Source organism: Cyrtonyx montezumae, unplaced genomic scaffold (genome assembly GCF_038088225.1).
Source record: "Cyrtonyx montezumae isolate F1298 unplaced genomic scaffold, pur_monq_1.0 scaffold_10, whole genome shotgun sequence".
Taxonomy (NCBI): Eukaryota; Metazoa; Chordata; class Aves; order Galliformes; family Odontophoridae; genus Cyrtonyx; species Cyrtonyx montezumae.
This window is the reverse complement of record NW_027071826.1, coordinates 20,814,485-20,835,121: the sequence shown is the minus strand read 5'-3', so window position 1 is coordinate 20,835,121 and position 20,637 is coordinate 20,814,485. Positions and strand designations below refer to the sequence as shown.

Genomic DNA, 20,637 nt, shown 5'->3' with positions numbered 1-20,637 from the left:
GTGGAGTCTAACTAGGAGACTCTAAGGCATTGCAGGTGACATTAGATACCTGTGTTTAGCAATGGAATTAAGCTGATGGCATTGCTCTGAGGACATTATTGTCCTGATAAACAAGGCACTCACAAAGGAATGGAGTACCACCAACAGTTTAGTCAGGATTGGCCAAGTTACACAGGTAACCTATATGTATTTGTAACAGTGGATTGAGTGAGTGAGTAATTAGGACTACTGGGGTGGGAAACAGGGAGGGTCAAAGAACAGGTGACTTGGAAAGAAGGAAAATGTGAGAGAGAATGACTAAGACAGAGGAAGTAGATTACTAGCAAAGGTCCTTTGAGGGACAAAAGGAGAGAATGGCCAGCAGCAAAAGAAGTGTAAGCTAGTCAAAACAAAATGCTTTGCTTCCTGACTGGGGCTGAGAGGTTGCAGGCCAGCAGCTGACATAGGCCCACTCTTTGCTTCTTTGCCTTGGGCATGAACTGCCTATCTACTGGAGTTTGCTGTGCAGTGATAGTCACAGGTCTTCACTAAACCTGGGATTGTCTTTTGAAGTAATGTATTAAAAGCATCAGAAGTTGCTTTTGGACAAAATGCTTTGTTAACGTTTACTCACATAATCCCAACCTCCTCCTTTTTCCTACAGTGCAGCCTTCCCAGTCTGGGGAGCAAGAGAGCCAAATGTAGATTCAGCCTCATTTCTTTGGAATGAACCAACTCCTTAACTCTGCTGTTTTGCTTTCTACTCACTCTCTGGCTACAGTGTCTAGAAAAGTGAGCAGGCAACACTCTCAAATCCTACTGCCTTTTCTTCCCCTTCCAAGTCCCTCCCTGCAGCTCTTTATCTTCCTATCATAAGCTACTTGAGCTCTCGTACAGATCTCTGCTTAGGAAGATCTTGTCAGGCAGTCCAGCTCTCTGGAGCCAGCATGAGCATCAGGCAGGCGACAGAAGTCAAGAAGCAGAATTTAAGGGAAGCAGCATGGCAAATAAATTCTTCGGCTTCCACTTCAGGCACTAGGGAACCAGTTGATTCCATGGAAATCCTTCTTCTCTGCCAATACCCTGTTCTGTGGTGTTTTGAAAAAATGTGCATAAGTTGCGCTCAGGGTCATTAACTGTATTTCTTAATGCTGGAAGAGAGAATTGCATTAATGCCAGCTTCTGATTTACAGTTGTCTTTGTGTGGTGTCCTTCTTGCAACTCAATCCAAACTAGAGAGATTGTGTGTATAGAGCAAAACAGTGAAATCCATCTTGGAATGGGAAGCTGGCTTTGTTATGACCTGCACGGGGCAGAACACTTCTAGCAGATGTAATATGTTATGAAGGAGAGAGACATTTTAGAAGCTAATATTTCTACAGTGATTTACTATAACGTAGGGAAACTGTCAAAGAGATGAAGAGTTGTGGGAGGTAATCCATGTTGGTGAAGCTGCAGAGAACACTCTTTTATACTTGTGAGAATACTGCAGAGAAACATACAGGAATAACTGGAACGATGCTGATGCTTTCAAGATACAGTTTTCTATGGCTGGCTGGAACCTTGAATATGGGGATGAAAACTTTTGATGTTTGTGGGATCCAGTGAAAAAATCAGAGTGGATTACTGTGCCTTGTGTCAACTCTATGTAAAAACAAATTCTGCATGAACTGAAGTTTGTGTATGGCAGAGAGTTCATTTTTCTGTATAACGTTTTCCTACACTTATTTTATGCTTCTCTCTTTTCCTTACAGAGTACATTTAATTTGAATTCTGAGGGAGTGAAACTTCCCACTTGTGAAATGTTACTTACAAAGCCCTAGAGAGTTCACTGGATTTCACATAAATGGTGTAGATAGAAATGACCTGATATAAACTAATGTTGAATGTATCTGGATGTTTAAAGGTGCTGTAATGTAAATTTACAGTGCTTGCTATGTTTTCAGAGCTGTATGGCTTTGATGTCCTCATTGATGATACTCTCAAGCCCTGGCTGTTGGAAGTGAACCTATCCCCATCGCTGGCCTGGTAAGTGATTTCCACGTTGAAGCTATGACTGTTGCTGAAGGTGGTCAGCCTTGCAACTTGTGCTCCTAGGACAGCATGATCTCATGAGGACTGTGGAGTATTTCTTCCAGCAAACAGCTGATGGAACAGTTCTTTGCTTTTCCCTTTGCTGAAATAAACTCACTGCAGCAAAAAGTTTTGAAAGAACCCAGTTGGGATTCCATTTTCTTTTTAATTATTTCTCCTCTACAGTCCATCATCATTGTTAACGCTTCATAATCTCCCATCATAGAAAAAGCTTGAATCTTTCCAGACTATTGTGTGGGATTTAAGTCTGTTTGGCCAAGTAGATGCTTTAAGATTTTGGAGTCAAAGCAGAGTTCAGCCATTATACATGACTTGTGTATGCAGATTTATTCTTGGGTTTGCATTTTTGGTCTAGTATTCTTTCACTAAAATTCACAGTATGAGAGCTGTCTTGGCCCTGACTCTGACCTTTATGTTCTAATGAAGCTTCCATAGTACCCATTTAGTTTTCAGGTGCCACTGTATTTAATTTCCAGGCTTTTTGGCCTGTGCTCATATGTACACAATGGATTATTTTTCCTACTTAGAACTCTAACTCATGTATGCGTCCTTTGCCCTGCTTTATGATTGTCAGTCTTTTTGTCCAAGTTGTTGCCATCTTTTGCTGTACTGTAAAAAGTAGTTGATTTCTCTGCTCCCAAGAAAACTTAACTTCATTTGTCTGATCTGAATTTTGTTCATTTATGTCTGTTGGAAAAATTAGTGATATTTATCACTTGTTTCCTATCTGATCTCTTCATGTCTTTCACGTTTGCTAGTTGTTTTTTTCCCATCCATTAGAGCTAACCTGTCAGATTTCATGATTTTACATGGAAAAGGCATAGGTTGCTGTGTTTTTTGAGAATTCTGATGGAAACATTCAATGAAATGCAGCATAATGCATTCAATTATGTTTCTGGCCAAGCAGAGCTAGAAGAAGGTTGAGCATTTCTGCATTGGAAGACAAAAGCTGTGTAATGTTAAAAAAAAAAATAAAAAAAATCAATAGATGCAGTGTTTAGAAACAGAGATAGTTTAATCTGTTACTGTTTGGTGCTTATTTATGCGTGTGAACCCCCTAGATTTCCTCACATATTGATTATGTCTATGTTAAGGACTTAATATGAAGAAAATTTATTGTAATGCATCTTGTCTTCTGATGTATTTCTCCAACTGAAAACCAGACAAATAATTCTGCTTGTTCTCTGTTGCATGTGGGGTAGTGATGCACCTTTGGATCTCAAGATCAAAGCAAGCATGCTCTCAGATATGTTCACCCTCATAGGTGAGTGTAACAAATAGCTTTTTGAATCTTTCCTTCATCTAAAAATAATAGAAAGTATGTTAATGAGCTACATGTTAGAAAGCATATTAGGTTATTAGATTACTATGATAGAGGAAAATCCTTGTTAAGGATAGCAACAACATTTAGCACTGGGAATTAATATGTGGACATTTCAGCTTTAGAATGTAAATCTAGTTGTTTTTTGTTTAGGTGATATTAAGAGTCTATACTTGGATATTTTAAGACACTACTCTTTTTGTCTTAAGGAAGTGGCTTTTGCTTATTCCTCAGAATCAGTATATGTGTACTTTGAGGTTGAATGTGTGAGTTCTGTTTATGCTCTGTAGAAATGAAGCCAAGGCTGTGACCACTGCGTGACTTTTTAGTGCACTGCACCATTAGAAATTCATAGTACATCTTGTTTAAGTTACTTAAGCATCTTACCTCTATTGCTAAAAGTGATAGAACTGTCGTCAAGTAGACTGTTCAGCTGTTTGAGGGAGGGAGACAGTATCTGATATTCTGCAACCCAACTTTCTGATTTAAGTAGTTGCTTTTGGAGTGAGTTTTGCTGTTTTTTTTCTTTCCAAAAATGCCTTTTGGATCTTTAGGCAGTGACAAGAAGCTTATTTATGTATAGACTGAAATTATTAGCAGGAGTGCTAGGTTTGTGTTTCAGAGTTTACCTGTCAATAGGCTCTCATTGGTATCCTGATCTCCACAGGCTTTGTATGTCAGGATCCAGGCCAGCGATCAAGCCGAACTGCTTATCATTCAACTGAATCTGTCAGGAGAAATCCATACCAGAAGCTGCAGGTAAGTGACTTCAACATGCCAGAGCTGAGGAAGGTAGCAGTAAAGTAATTCTCATTGAATTTGTCTCAAAGGTGAGAAATTGAGGATAGAGGAGGACAAGGACAAAAGGATAAGGGATAATGGTTTTACTGTGAAAGAAGGTAGTTTGGGATTAGACATTAGGAAGAAATTCTCCATGATGAGGGTGATGAGGCAGTGGCACAGGCTGCCCAGAGGAGCTGTGGATGTCCCATCCCTGGCGGCATTCAAGGCCAGGCTGGATGAGGCTCTGGGCTTCATGATCTAGTGAAAGGTGTCCCTGCTCCTGTAAGGGGCATTGGAACTGGATATTGTTTAAGGTGCCTTCTGACTCAAACCGTTTCAGTAGGTGAGGTTATCTGGATTTCCAGTAGAACTACAGAATAGCCTCAGAATGCAGCTCAATGATGTCAGTGTACCCATTTTAATTTTATTGTAAGCAACAAGATTCCAGAACCCTAGAGCTTTATGAATGTCTTCTAAGACCTTCTAGAAAGAAAGAGGTTTTGCATTTGAAATTTAAAACTTCTTACCCATATAATTGTGGAATTTCTCCTTTTTTTTCCATTGGATCCTTGGATTCAAACCTCATGTGGCTTTCTGTGATTATCTGTTACTTATTCTGCTGAGATAGCACTTTCTGAGCACTATAATGGTGAAGAGCAGTTGTTCTCTATCACCTGGCACCACATGGGTCCCATAAATATCCATGAGAGTGGAGCAACCACAAGAAGAAGGGAGATTCCCCATCTTCTTCGAATTTTCGTATGATTTTTTTGCAAGGCAAGTAGACAGGAAGTGTATCATGATGCTCTCTGCATCTGATATGCGTTGTTCTATGAGGTACATGCAGCATGGCTGTTTAACTCAAGCTCAATTAGAAAATGAAAAGTAATTTTCATCCAGTGATGGAGTACCAATACACTGCCCATTTTGGTAATGGGGAAACTTATAGAAACTTTAACACTTCGCTTCTTGAAAACTTGGGATTTTGAGTCACTAGGGAGAAGTGTGAATAGTTGGTAGGTGACATTTGAGCACCTGGCTCAACCTGTCTGAGGTCAGTTTTATAGATACCTCTCTCTTATAGATACCTCTTATGGTCAGTTTTATAGGTACCTCTCAAAATAAATGTGCTCTCTATGTCAGATAAGTATGTCAGATAAGTAAAGAACCATTCCAAAAGAGGGAAGTGACTGCTCTTCTCTCTGATACAGTAACTGTATCAGATCATGATGGCTTGAAATCTTTTATCTGGAACAAATAGCTGTACTCTCAGAAAACTGAGCTGTTAGGAATCACTGAATTTTCAGCAGGCCTTAAATTTTATAGATTCGTTTTGATTGAGAACTCCAAATGGCTCTTGAGGCCTGGACAGTTGAAATATGCTACGATTCATATGATAGAGCAGTGATCACAAGGTAAAGTTTCTTTTGGGACATTTGTCCATTTCACATATGTTTACAGGGAATAGCTTTCTGTGATAGTTTTAAGAACCTAGGTGGAAATCCCATGAATAATTAGATCTATAGATATTTCTGTGCTTCTGAAATATTGTGGCCTGCTCTTTGTATGTGTTTTATCTCAGGTTTAGTTGAATCTTTCATACTTCTGTACCTACTCTTGGTTGCAAAGACTACTTGTAAATTATTTTTTAAAATTCCTTCTTTAATCATCACAAAAATCACTTTCTGGGAAAGAAAGCCTTATGTTCCAGGTCATGAGGTAGTTACAGTGACTTCTGTTTCTTGAGTTTTACTGGACTGCAAATTTCTTGTGTGTTTCCTTTTGTTTGTCTCTCTGAGTGTTTCTTCCTCTAGAGGAATGAACAGTTGAATGGCTTCCGTTGTAACTTGTTGATTTGGGCCAAAACCTTTCGATTAATCTTAATAAATGAACATTGATGTGTTTTGTATAGACCAACTATAGAAACAAACTTGGCAGTAGCACAGCTACAAATGGTAGATACATCTGTTGAGAATCCTTTCTTACACTTTTGAGCACTAAAGAGGAAAAAAGTGGCCTGAATGCCACCAAAGGCAGGAAGAATGTAAGCTCGTGTGGTAATAGCTTTCTTTCAATCATACTGCTGCTGTCAGACTTGTCTTAGTTGTAGACCTGATGCCAAATGAATTTTTAAGTAATATCGGGTACTTTTTGACATTCTGATCACATTTCTGCATATGTACTAGAATGTGAAGTAACATCTTGTTTCTCCACAAGACTTGGAATAAAGATCTGGAATCAAGATTTTTACAATTTTTTCTGTCTGTTCTATGGACAGCTCTGCTTGGCAGCAACTGTTTCTTCTCAATAAGTAGCTAATAAGTATTTTCCTCTAGGTAGCTCTTATCTTAGAAAAATACAGATTTTGGTCTTGAGAGTTGACTTCGCCTATTTTTGAGTGTTTTTGTGTGTGTGTGCTTGTGCTTTTGAAAATTATGTATATGTCCAGATGCATTGTGAATAATTGTTGTCTAAATTTAGTGCTGTATTCTGGAACAGGGGTAGGATATTTTTGTGGTGGACATGAGCATGATCTGAAAGAAAGTAGAAGCTGTTAGCTATTTCTCTGGACTTAATTTATAATTGTTTGCTTCAGGGCACTCACTGCTCCTCTGCAACTCAGGCAGGGATGATAGTGTTTTGAAGAATACAAGGTTTTATTTTTCCCCTCTGTGTGTCTCTTGCAGCGTCCTGTGTCTGCACAGTCCCAGCCAACAAACACTAGACTGGTAAGTAGTGGATTTAATTCATCTTCCTTCATCAACATAAAGAATGCCGTTTCAGACTTCACCTTGTACAATAGTCTTGCCACCCTCCATGCAATCCATATGGACAAATCAATGTTAGATTATAATTCTAAGCACCTGGCTGTGTGGGGGACTTGGTAGGCGTTATTTTGCTGCTGGGCTTCATGGACTAGCACAGTAGTGATGATTCATTCTAATTTTCTGTGGTTTCCCAGCAGGAAGGAAGGTAGCACAGATGGAATTGTCTTGAGATCCAGATTTGTTCCGTGGGCTGCCATTTTAGGTCATTCAGTACAAGTTTAGCTGAGGCTATGAGAAAAGATACGACTGGCAGAAAAAAGTGTGACTGAATAATGAGGTTTCACAGAGAATAGGAAAGATCTTTGTGCCAACTGCTGTCAGTGATTAGTATAATGAGAGTCATGATGTGGGAACCAGAGATGCTTGCAGAATTTGGAGATTAAATCAAAGTGCATGGATTTATCTATACTTTTAAAGATAAGCTGGGTCAAAAGCAAGAATTTCATATAGTTGGAAAAAATGTCACCCACTGACTTTTGTCAATGCTTGCTGAAGGTTTATAGAGACCGAACAGTGGATGTGAGTACAGTAAGGTAGTGGGTGGTGCATTTCAGCAGTGACAGTGGGTCACCTCTGCTGGTGCAGATGCTTACAAGAGTGGCAAGCAGGCTTTTGTTCATTGCTGGTGAAAAAGCGTATCTAATGGCAGTGACTATGCTGAAAATTAGTGTTTTGTAGCTAAAGATTTGCTTTACCAAATAGAGTTCTTGCGCTCTTTGTGTCTGTTGTGGGTGTCTGTTGTGGTTTCCATGGAATTAAGAGGCCTTACTTTCAGAGCAATCTACGTATAATCCTACTAATCTGGGGATGTTTTGAATTCCTGTTGTTATAATTTATTACAACTGCTCATCAGATCGATTTATCTTGGAAATCATTTATTTTCTTCACTCTTCTCCTTGTTCTTCTTTAAATGTATATACATATGTAAATAGAAAACACAAATTCACATATATATACAGATAAGCCAGCAGTAGAGTAATAATGGGCATTAAATTTAATTTTTCATGTTTTTTCCTGCAACTTTATCTTATCAGTGAATTGCAGTTCTGTATTCCTGGCATAGCAGCACAACAGGGACAGAGAATCGTGTTTGTAATACCATTGATGTGTGAACCCCAGTGTTTTTTGGGGGACTATGAATGTGAATGTTGGCTTTATTATCCTTCGGGCATGGATCTTTCTGGGCTTAGGGGCTGAGTGTGTGAATCCTGACTTCGGTGCTTTTGGGTATGTCTCATGCTTTCCCTGAATGGGCTAGGAGTGTAAATAGTAGCAATGGTGTCTGAATTATTCTGTTCTGCTCAGAACTAGGAATATGAATACTCACAGTTAGTGCCCACTGGGGAAAGATTCTTCAAAGAGTGGACTGCATCAGTTTGAATTTTGGCCATAATACTCTAGATTGTAGATTCTCCTGGAAATGGAGTCCTAGAGTTTGAATGTAACTTTTTTTTTTTTAAGAAATCTGTTAAAGGAAGGGAAAATTTTTATTCACTTTGTCTCTCTGCAGCGTACCCGTCCTCTTTCTGCCAGTGATGCTGAAATGAAAAACTTGATGTCCTCAGGCAGGGAAAAAGCAACAGGAAGGCAAGGAAGCACTGTTCTGGGTCTCTCCATGGAGGAGGTAAGTGAGCTATTAAATATATTTTGTTTACTTTGGCTTTCACACCATGTGTGGGATCACTTCTCGGCAAAGAGCAAGTGGACATGTATGAAAACACGACAGAAGTACAATTTTTTTGGAACAGAACTGCTGAGTTCTACTGTTGGAGCTGCCCCTTGCCCTCAGTTGAGCCAGGCATACATGGTATGGATCCAGGCCATGGTAGACTCCTTTGGAATTTAAACACAAGATAAAATTGCCTAAGGATGTATGTCGTACATACCCATTTCGCCCCAAGGACTGCAGTGATATCGTTTTTATCCTCTGAAGTTCAGGGATTTTTCTAGGATTCTTTTTCCACTGCATCTATTTTGCTGGCTCTAGTTATTTTCTTCTTTATTTATTTATTTTTCCAAGGTAAAAGTTCTTCGTCGTGTCAGAGATGAGAATGAACGGAGAGGAGGTTTCATCCGGATATTCCCTACTCCATTAACATGGGACCTTTATGGGTAAGAATCAAAATCCATTAGGATGGTTCAGTGTTACACTAGCGCTTTCTGTTGAGGAATATTCTGTGTTAGGTATGTGTAGTTTAATGTGGTTAGCTGTCAAGAGTGTACCAAGGATTTTGGTAGAATTGCTGTTAAATTATTGCTGCTTTCTCTAATTGCACCTTACAGAAGGCTATTAAACATTGTTTCATAGATACTGATACTGCTGTTCTGTCAGAATAAAAATGTCTTCTCTTTAAATTACTTATTGCTGCTATCTGCTTTTACATCCTACAGCTACATATACTGTGTACTCTCTCATTGGGCCATAAACAATTCAGGAGTGAGTGATACTATATTACGCTTTCTTTTTTCCTTTCCGGTGTGCAATGCTTCTTCGTGTCTCTTGTCTCGTCAGGAATTTCGTCTGAGGATTGATATCTCTCCTCATTTATTTTCTGTTGTGGTACAGCATGTTGTCTCAATCAACTTGTTCTGGGATGTTTTTTATAGATTACTTTTTTTCTGTATAGTGTCTTTCAATATGGGGAGCTCTACCTTGATACATTCTATATTTCGTTTTTCTAGATCCTTTTTAGAGTACAAGACATCAATGAATTACATGCTGGCTACGCGTCTCTTTCAGGACAGGTAGAATGATTTTTGGGTTTGGGAGGGAGACAGAGGACATAAACAACATGAAAAGGACTGATTGTTCACTCATCCAATGTCATAAACATCAGTCTGTGATTTATAAGGGTAGTAATAGTTGTACATCTCTTTTCTAGTGTTCTGGTTGTTGTGGAAATTTCTCTCATTATTGCATGTCTCAGTTCTGAATCCAAGGGTAAAAGGACAATATGTAAAAGGCATGGAAGTAAAGAGATGACTCTAGACATGTAAAACCTCAAAGTACTAATGTTTTTTCATGAGGAGATTATAGGTGGTCCTTGTTTACCTTTTGTTTCAAATTTAAACTCCTATCTTAACTTTCCCTCATGTCAACACTGAAAATTTATTCCAGAGGTTTAGTATCCCTGTCTCTTGACATATGCAAGCATGATTTGATGCCTCATTCCTTGGGTTGCGCTTTGAGTCATGCTGCCTGCTAGTTGAACTTCAGTTGAGAGCTGTATGCACTTTCGTTGTTTAGCATGCATACTCTTCCACAGTTTTTCTTACCTGAGTTCTGCAGTAAAGTTACTACAGAAGAAAGGTAAGGTTGCACTGTACGATATTTTGCTGTGTAATTTCAGGGATGTTTCTAGAAGCTAGTGGCAAGTGATGACATCCCCCATTTGAGTTAGGAAGATGTAAGCATCATTTTTAGAACATTTGCTCACAGTTTCTCTTTTAGAGCTTTTTATCCTCCTTTAAGATAGGATTAAGAAGGAATTCTGTGAATTTGGTCTTTGCATTTTATATATAATAGATTTTGGAGGCTTTTTAATAGAGTCAATGGTCAAGAATGAAAAATAATTTTTGCCCTTGTTCCCTTCTTAGGGACAAGATGAAAGGAGACTTCATCACTGGAAGATCTCGGTAAATGCTTAAATAATTTGAATTTTTAGAATTTATTCTAAATCTAGATTTTCATAGGTTTGCTTTCTAAGTCCTGGGTCAACACCTATTCTACCCCAAACCAATTGAAATAGGAAAGAGTTGCATTGCTCCCACCTTTCATAACCAATTTTATAAAGTAAATACAGTGAGGAAACTGTGTCCCAACATCAGGAGAACTAATGTTTTTGTTGCACTGGACCTTAAAATCACTCTTCGTTAGGTTTGTTACTCTGGCACTTCTCATGTACTATGCCCAGTATTACACAGTCTCTTTTAAAAGATTCCATAATATGTGAGGTTTCAGAACTTCATATACCCATATGTTCACTTTGCTAGTTCCAGAAGATAAATACAGCAACAGAAATTTTCTGTGGATATTCACACTTACATTGTGAAGATCGTTTTGCTGGGTCTTTCTGTTAATGCTAGAAAGTTAGCATGTTTTTTTCTTTAATGGAATCTGGCTGAGATCCTTCTCCTTTGCTGAATTTGTAGAAAGATTGTCAATTTTCCCCTAGATTATGTTAGTTAAATTCTTGTCTCTGGTGTAACAATGAAGAATAAGCTATCCACTTAGAAGGTTTTGCAGTCAGGGGAAAGGTCCACGTGCTTTCTTTGCACTTCCTTCCATTGTTTTGTACTCATACTGTTCAGTTCAGTTTTCCTTACTAATTGTGCCTTGAGCTGCTGTATATTGGACAAATGCTGCTGAGCTGAAAAAGCAAGACATTGGATAGATGAGTCTGGAGCTTTTGAGAGCTGATGTTCTGTGTAGTACTTGAAAGATTTGGTCTGAACATTTGTAAGGTTTAAGTGGAGCAAATCTAGACTGATAGTGATTGTTTTTGTCGTGTCAGGAAAACCATTTCTTGAAAAAATGTAGTCTGCTGAGTTTCTTTGTAACATCAGAGAGGTATGAAGATCATTTAAGTATGTCTTCCTGTTATACTTTCCAGACAAGATCTTAATGGAAGGCTGGATACGAATCTGGAAGCTGTAGACTCTCACTTTCACTTTTATGAAAGAAAGCTCGTTTCACTAGAGTTACGGAAGCGCCGGCGATGTCATCTCAAAGCTAGAGCAGCACAAACAAGGTCATCAGGTATGCACAGCTAGAATGTTAGATGAACATCAAGTCCTAAAAAACACATGAGCTTTTTTATTTGAAATCTGTGTGAATGGGGTTGGTTGTTCTAGCTATTGTAGTTCCTAAGGGGATTCAGGGTTGATGTTTGTATTTCATGGGTTAATAATTTTCATTTTATTATTCTTCTGGGCTTCCTGCCTTCTTAGTGTCAAGAAAATGGTCAGGGTCATGAAACTGATCAGAGTAGTGGAATACATTTCCTTCGAAGTGGGGCTGAGATAGTTGCAGTTGTTCAGCCTATGGGAGTGAAGGCTCCAAGGAGACCTTATAGCAGCTTTTCAATACCTAAGGGGATCTGAAAGAAGGATGAGGAGAAACCATTTACCATGGTGTGTTGTGACAGGGCAAGGGATAATGGTTTTAAACTAAGAAAAGGTAGGTTTAGATTAAATAGATTTAATTGGGTCATTAGGAATTGGAACAGGTTGCTCAGAGGTTGTGGATTCCCCCACCCTGGAAGTGTTGGAGGTCAGGCTAGATGGGACTTTGAGCAGCCTCATTTAGTTGCATGTGTCCCTGCCATGTTGGAATTTTGAAATGAAATAACCTTTAACAGTCCCTTTCAACTTCAACTGTTTTATAATTCTAAGAATCTCATTCCCACTATTCATATCTCTACATATCTAAATGTAGTCAGTATTTTCTTGGATGTGAGCTTGTAGTTGTATTTTACAGTATTATGTGTCTCCATCATTCTCCAGCTTTTCAGAGAAAAATGAAAACTTATAGCCTTCCAGGCTAGATTTACTACACTTGAATTGACTGTAAGCATTTGGAAAGAGAGAAATGCTTTTTATTCAAACCAATGTGAAAAAGACTTAAAAGGATACAGAGGGGAATGATCTTCATAAGTGACTGTTCCTTAAGCCTTTATCTAACCCTTTCTAGTAGCTACCTGATACCGACTGCCATGGGAGAGGTTGTGTGTTACATGATGACTTACAGAGCTATATTAAAATATGTAATCTTTATTGGCACGTGTGAAAGTAAAAAAAAAAATAAAAAATCCAGAAGGTGAACGTATATGTGAACTCAAGGCCTGCTGAAGTATCAGGATGAAATACAGGGAACTACTGTTCTTTTATTTATCGTTTTGTGAAGTGAAGTTATTTAGCTGTTTGATATGTAAATGGAAGCCAGAAAGAATAATAAAAGGCAGCAATAGTTATCCTGCTATTCTAAAATAATGTTCTCTTGTTCTGGTGGAAGAGTTCAAGAATAAACCTAAGCATATTTATAGTAGGACAGTCCCCACAGCTTGATACAGAATAGTTTTTCTTTTCTACAGAGATATCACAGACAACGAAGCTGTCCCTCACAGATACAGAAGGTGAAGAGGAAGAGGAGGTGGCAGATGAAGATGAAGAGCAGGATGGAATTGTTGGCTCTCTTTCAAACAGCCAGTTGAAAAGTGAGCCAAAGCTCTCTGACCTGAAAATTGCTAATAAGGAAAGATTGCCAGAAGAACTTGACAAGAAAACAAGAAATGGAGGAGAGCCATTTCTTGGAAAGACAGGCTCAAAGTCTCAGTTTAACTTGCTGCAGATTCTTCAAAAAAGTGGAAATCTAAGGTGAGAGATTTCTGTATATTGCTTTGAGTTTCACTGTCAGCTAATATAAAAACATTAAGGATATACACGTGTGCCCCACTACGAATGAGAGTGAGGAGATTAGAGGAGACTGGGCTTAAAGGGCCTGGATTTTTGTCTGTGAGCTTAAAATAGTTGGCACAGAAGGGAGATGGTTGCAAAGGTTGACAGTTTACTTAATGCCTGATTAGTGTAAAGCACAAACTGTAGTTTTCATTGGTGTTTTTTTAATCTGATGACATAAGATATTCTTTTAGTCAACTTGGGCTTCTAAAATGCTTTTGTCTTAATATAAGATGCTTGCTATTGAATTCTAAAATGTGTCTTTTCATTCTCTGTATTTTTGAAGAAATTGCAGCCTTTATATGTTATATTATATGTTATATTATATGTTATATATGTATATTCAAGAAAGGTTGGGAAAGTATGCCTCAGTGCTACCTCTCCATAAAAATATATTTTTCTCTTTGTTGTGCTTATATTTTGGATGATGTCATTTTTGTCTCTGATGCTCAGAGTCTATACCTCCTGAGAGCAAGACAAAGGTCATTTGAGAGCAATAAGTTACTGATGTGTCTTATTGCCTGCTGCTGAGCATGACTGAGAAGCAGCAGATGGATGATTCAGCTGCTTGAAAAAGTGTGGTAGTACTGGAGGAGAATGTATAGAAAAACAGCAGTCCAGGTCCTAGTAGACATTTATAGAGGAGTGGTCTTCCCCTTAAATGCATTTGATAAAAGTGGCTATTTGCAGAAGGGTTAGAACAAGGAGTGCTTATACATCTAGAATATGAAAAGCCCTCCTACACAGACATAAGAAATATTGCTTTGTGTGAAAAATGTGCAAAGGTAGAGGGGGGGAAAAAATGTTGCTTGTATCTGCCTTCTTAGATTATTTTCTGGAAGGATTTATGAATTATCAAATGGATTAGGGAATTGTTTTAAGTTTTTCTTCTGGCAAGAATGTTAGCTGTTATGACAGAAGATTTTGAAGTGCTTTTGAGGATGGGTATAGCAATTATGTCATCTACCTATATATAGAACTGACTTCTGCCAGGAATGTAAGCTCTGTCTGCTGTTCCTGGCAGAATCTTGCTTAGCACCCAGTGATGTTGGGATTTTCCCCCCGCAGAAGTGTGTAAGGCTTGTGGTGACCTCATGTTTCAGGACTGTGCTGGGCTTGTCCCCATCTGATCTGTCATTGATGGAAGCTTTGATGCCATGTCAACAGACCAGGGAGCTGAAGTAATGACATTTTCATCCAAAAGAAACTAGGCCCGTTCATCCAAAAGAAACCAGCCCACAGGACAAAGCTGGAGAAACAGAAAGCAAATCAAAACTATCCATGAATGAAGCTAGGCTGCATGGTAATAGAAGGTTCCTAATTAGTGAAATAGTGAGTTCTGGAATACCATTTCAGAAAAGTAGTGGTTTGAAGAATCTCATGATTGTAGGATTATTTTTTTTTAAGATGAAATGTGATAATTTTTTAGAAAATATTGATGTTGCCTGTAATAGAAGGGGAATCAGTCACTGACACTAAAGCCCATTTTCTTCTGCCTTTTTATGAAATGGAAGGACAAATGATGCTTGGCAATGTAAGTGACAGTTTATGGTGACACTGGAGGAAACTATGAGGAAGAATAGACTGAGGAGGAAACAGAATGTTGGAGGATTTAGACAAAGATGACACTGAGCAGAAATAAGTAAAGTTTTCAGCAATTTCTCTCACAACAGATGCATATGCTATTGTGAGGGAATAATAATCAATGTGTCTTTCCTTGTCTCGCCCTGGTCTTCTCCTCAGTTCGTGCTCACAGCTTCCCAACATGCTCAGCCAGCTGCACAGCAGATTTTGCTGATGTTTGTTCTTTCTTCAGTGGTGCCTTGCTCAATGAAATCTGGCCTTTGTCCTTGGACCAGCAGGGGAAAAGCTTACTTTCACAGATTTAATTCTGTCATTTCCAATGGGAATTGCATGGCCTTTGTTAGAACTCTGGCAGTGATGCTAAACTCTTTATTTAATTTATGGTCTGTTGTTGTGTTCAAAATGCTTGTGAAGATGAAGGTCCAGGAGAGCCTTGAACTGGGTTTAAAAATTCAGTTTTACTGATGTTTGTGATACTGACTTTTGGAGGAGAGTTGATATGGATGTGAGAAGGCAAGGAGAGCGCTCCATTTTTTGTAGTGGTCTTAGAAGTTAGAGGGCATCTTCTGTCTCTTGTATCTCTGAAACTGTGCCCTATCTTTGTGAACTGAAGATCTACTTGGGAATACCGGTGTGGTGAAGTGATTCTCTTTTTCTCAGGTGTCAGTATTTTTGCACCTGCAAGGTTCTTGCTGAATATACTCTCCAAACTATGCCTGACAGCTGTAATTCTTTCCATTACTACTCTGAGTGGCTGACTGTGATGCTTCTGGTCCACAGCAAAGTGCAGGCTCGTAGGGCTTTCTCTGCCTATCTACAGCATGTTCAGCGGCGGTTGATGAAGGATGCTGGTGACAAGTTCCGGAATGCCACCTGGGCTGCCAAAGAGAATGAGCAAATGGTAAGAAGCTTTGTGTTACCTTAGAGAAGTCCAGCTAAAATCTGTCCATAGCTTTGAGATCAGTTCTGATCCTTGGAAGAAGTGAAGTCCAAAAGTACCTTATGACCAGCAGGTTGAGGGAGGCAGTCCTGCCCCTCAACTCTTCATTGATGAGATCTCACCTGGAGTACTGCATCCAGGTGTGGAATCCTCAGTACACGAGACACAAATGTATAGGAGCATATCCAGAAAAGGGCCACAAAAACGAATGGAATGGAACACCTCTCCTATGAGGACAGGCTGATAGAGCTGGAGCTGCTCAGCAGGGAGAAGAGAAGGGTCTGAGGTGACCTGAGAGCAGCCTGTTGTTATCTAAAGAGAAGCTACAGGAAAGAAAGAAACGGAGTCTTTAGCAGGGTCTGTGGTGATAGAACAAGGGGTAATTGCTTCAAGCTCAGGGAGGGTAGATTTAGGTTGGATATAAGGAAAAGTGAGAATGATGAGGCACTGGAACAAGTAGTGTTGTGGTTGATGCCCTGTCCCTGGAGACTTTCAGGGCGAGGCTGCATAAGGCCCTGGGCAACCTGATCTAGCTGTGGTGTCTCTGTCCATTGCAGGGAGGTCGGACTAGATAGCCTTCAGTGGTCCTTTCCAACTCTTAAGATTCTATGACTGTACTTGCTCATCTTTGTCTAGTTATCTGTATGTTAAAATATAGTACTGACAAGATAGGAATGCTGGCTGACACCTGAGCAGTGTCAGAGTAGACTCTAGATGACTAACGTGTGGTTGACATTTGAGCTTCTCAGATCTTTCTGTTTCTTCACTGGATCTCATCTCTCATTTGAACATCTCTAAGATTCCTTAACATTACTTAGCAGTATCTAATTCATGCTACTATGACATTACCAAATAAAATAAAAATACAACCACTCAAATAAAGAAAGTACCCTGTTAAGCTTTTTCACTTCTGTACTATTCTACTAATTGCAGGCATCTGTACTTTAGGAGTGTCACGTGTGCTCTAGATAGTGAAGAGAAAGTAAGAGGTACTGAGAAAAGGAAGTTACTATTAAGCACTGGTATTTTGGGGGTTGTTTTTAGTTTGTTAGTTCTGTTTTTCTTTTAAAGCCATTTGATACATTTCTCTAGGCAGTATTTTAAGGTCCTGTATTTAGTATATATGCATTTTAAATATTGCAACAAGCTCAGATTCCCTCATAATACTTCCCTAAAAGAGTGCTGTGTGGCAGGCTCTTTAGCTTTCTGCAAACGAATGTTCTTGCTGAATGCATGTTTCAGGGAAAGAGCCAGTACAATTCAGAGATAAAATTGAACTGTAAAAGAGGTAAAAACTGAACTGTTGGGAGTAATTGGTTGACTCAGTGGAAAATGTTACTCTTGCTCTTTCCAAGGAGAAATTAAAACTGAGTTTTTCAGAGTTACTTTGTCTGCTATACTGTAAACAAACAAGCAAACAAAAAAACCAAATATTTAAAATAACCAACCTGGAGTAGTGGCAGTGAGAGATGACCTGTGGAATCCATTAGCTTGTGTATGAGGTTGCTCTTTTATGCATTAGTAGTGCTCCTAACCCAAAGCACATCCAGAGGTGACACAGAAAGGGTTCAAAACACTCACAGGATGCACCTTGTCTTAGGATCTGTCTCACCATATGTTTTGCCCAAATAAGGTGCAAATACAGACATTGATCCTGCTTGGTTGGGGAATTAGAATTACGTGTCTGTAGATGGAGAAGCTGTGGTGATAATGTATATATGAAAAGTGATGGTTACATCACTGTAGTAGAGATACCTGACCAAGAACCCCTTCACTGTGGTATTGCTGAGGGGGTTTTATGCTAACACATAAAATGCTACACAATTTGATCACCAACCTTCTTTAACATGCTACAGTTTGTGTTTTGGAGGTGTTGGACTTTATAGGTTCTTTTATGTTGTTGCTGCTTTGTGGGTTTTTTTTCCCAAACACTCATCAAGCTTTCTCAGTTCTGGCCCTCATCAGACAAGGCACAACATCCTTCTTCTCCACAGTCTAGGATTTGTAGGGCTGTATTAAAAATGCACGTTACAAAATGTCCCGAGATCTTCGCTGACAACTGACAGACAACACCTTAAGTTTTTGCCAGTCAGGAACTACTATAGCACCTCTGTTGCCTTTTCTCCACATCTTTCAGCTGATCCATTGTTAACTCCATTTTCCTTGCTTGCAGGAGCTAGTGGTACACTTTCTGAAGCGAGCTGCCAGTAATCTTCAGCAGTCCTTGAGGATGCTGCTCCCCAGCCGTCATTTGGGGCTAAATGATCGCCGTCGCATCCTGGCTCACCAGTTGGGCGAGTTCATATTCTGTTATAACAAGGTGATGAATTATTCTTCTGGTAGCTTATTCTATTCAACAGTCCAGTAATCTTGTGCATAAAAGAAAAAAAATCAGTGAAAGATTGTAACTGGTAGTTCTCTTTTTCTTTGTTTTGTCTTTGGTTTTAGTGCTTCATAAGGCCTCTTCCCATTTCTCCCTGTTTTCATTATGCTTCTATAGAGATAAAGAATTTTTATACAGTACAGTATGTGAAATGTACTTTAGCATTCATTTAGTATGCTGAGGGAATGCTAACCATCTAGATTTCTATAAGATAAATCTCTACGTGGTCAGTGACTAAGAGAATTCCAAATTTAGATTATTCTTGCTTCTTCAGATTTACTTCTTAGCTTAGTGATTTCATGATAATATTTTGTAAATTTTTGAAAAAAGTTTTTAAAATACAGCTTCCCCTTTCCCTTGTCCCCTAGCATTTCTTCAGTGTTGGAACAGGGGTAGTTTGAATTTTGCTTTCAGAGATTGCTGTGCACTCAGCCCTCTAAGCTCCTAGTTAGTAAAGGTCATTCAGTTACAGTACTTGGTTGGAATTGACATCTGGTAACTTGATCTGTCAAAGCAAGGCTGGTGTTAAACAAATCTATTCCAGGGAGTGTCTTGTATGCCTAACACTCAGTGAATTACTGTGCTAAGAGAACCACAGTGTGCTCTGGTGGCTCTGCAGTGGCTGAAAATCACAACTGCTTTGGATATGATTTCCACTCAAATTGTATTCAAACATTATGATTTTCTTCTCTCAAGTAAATTCACAAAATAACGCTGTGTTACTGGAAATAAATCAGTAAGAAAACATATTTTCTTAGTTAAAACAAGTGTAAACAGATCACTAGAGGTTTTAGAGCATAGATATTTAATCTTTTGAGAGACAGTGAGGCTACAAGCTTTTGATGTCTGATTCCGAAATACAGACTTTTTCTCACTCATAACTTCAGATTTAGCAGGGGACTCCTACCAGTTATTATGCATCTTCTGTAATCACACAGAAGAAGAAAAAAAGAAACTGCCTCTGACAAACTAAATAACATATCAATATTGTTGGGACTTCTACTTATGTAGTGAAGAGGAGAGGCATATTCCAGAGTAGCTTTTTCTCCCTCTTGAATTGTCTTTCACAAGATATACTGACCCTTTTGTCCTAGGAGAACTTATAGTAGCAGTAGGTGAAGTCTGGTTAAATAAAATATATATGTTGATATTGGAATTTCAGGCAGGTCTGTAGGTTTTTTTTTTGTTTTGAATTAACAGAAGTGTTTGTATCAATACAAGTTTTAATGCCAGCAAGTGCTACTAGTGTAAAATGTAAAGATCATTTATAACTGATAGCTTTTTCACATTCTCACAAAGGTTTATCATCTTTTATTACAGCATATTCTAGTGTATAAGTACATATTTGCCACAGGCTGTACTGTTTTACTTTCTTTGCTTTTGCTATAGATTATTATTTGTATGTAGTTAAGACCTAAACAATTTACTGCAGGATGGAGTAGTTTAACTTGAGGAGAACTCTTAGTTTATAGTATAAAATATGGTTACCTTCTGCAACATTCTTGATTGAGTTTCTGCAATATAATTTTACATTTGTCATTCTGTCTTCCTGAGTATTTTATTGGGGGTTGGATTCTGATCTCTAGAGGTCCCTTCCAGCCCCTACAATTCTGTGATTCTTTATGGGGCAGATGCTCAAATAAAAGTTATTATGAGAAACTCTCTTTCTGAAAAAGTAGAAGGGAGATATAATATTTGCAAAAAATGATTTATGTCCCCTCCATACTCTCTTGTGTCCTAGTGAAGGATATATTTGATGCGGGAGCACATGTTTAAGCTTTTGCATCATTTCAGCAAGTCAGTTCTAATAAGTTACGTCAAGTAGATGAATGAGATTAGCGTACATTTAAGTGTGCTGTCTCTGGGGCTCTCTGTGCTGCAGATAGAGCCAAGTTATAAATGTCTTTAACTTCGGAGTTGATATTTTTGTTAGATCTCAAGGAATTACATTTTGTCTTCTCTGCATGACAACTATGCCACTGAACAGAATAACTTCATAGAGAGACTAATGCTGCTTATTCACAGGAAACAGAACAGATGATTCAGAAGCGATCCAAAAAGAAACAGGAAGAGGAAGAGGAGGGAGTGAATCCTGAAGATTTTCAGAACTTTATTACTAGAGCAAGGTAGGAGTGGATTTTATTCCATTTGGTTGATGATCTCCCAACCCTGAAGATGATGGGACTGTGCCTCCAGGTATCCTTACTGACCTTAGTGCCTGCTCCCGCTTATGCTGGGGGGACAGAGAATTTGATGTCTCTTTCTCTCT

The 20,637-nt window shown here is 38.8% G+C and overlaps 1 protein-coding gene across 1 annotated transcript in view; it reads left to right on the top strand.

Moving 5' to 3' along the window:
- Positions 1-20,637, top strand: part of TTLL5 (tubulin tyrosine ligase like 5) — a 120,343-nt gene that overhangs the window by 27,570 nt on the left and 72,136 nt on the right. Inside the window, exons 13-25 of the mRNA XM_065751986.1 lie at positions 1,926-2,007; positions 3,276-3,337; positions 4,062-4,153; positions 6,865-6,906; positions 8,516-8,629; positions 9,026-9,117; positions 9,688-9,750; positions 10,603-10,641; positions 11,619-11,764; positions 13,098-13,380; positions 15,826-15,946; positions 18,159-18,305; positions 20,394-20,494. Of these exons, the coding sequence (XP_065608058.1) occupies positions 1,926-2,007; positions 3,276-3,337; positions 4,062-4,153; positions 6,865-6,906; positions 8,516-8,629; positions 9,026-9,117; positions 9,688-9,750; positions 10,603-10,641; positions 11,619-11,764; positions 13,098-13,380; positions 15,826-15,946; positions 18,159-18,305; positions 20,394-20,494 (1,384 nt within the window). The remainder of the gene's footprint in view (positions 1-1,925; positions 2,008-3,275; positions 3,338-4,061; positions 4,154-6,864; positions 6,907-8,515; positions 8,630-9,025; positions 9,118-9,687; positions 9,751-10,602; positions 10,642-11,618; positions 11,765-13,097; positions 13,381-15,825; positions 15,947-18,158; positions 18,306-20,393; positions 20,495-20,637) is intronic.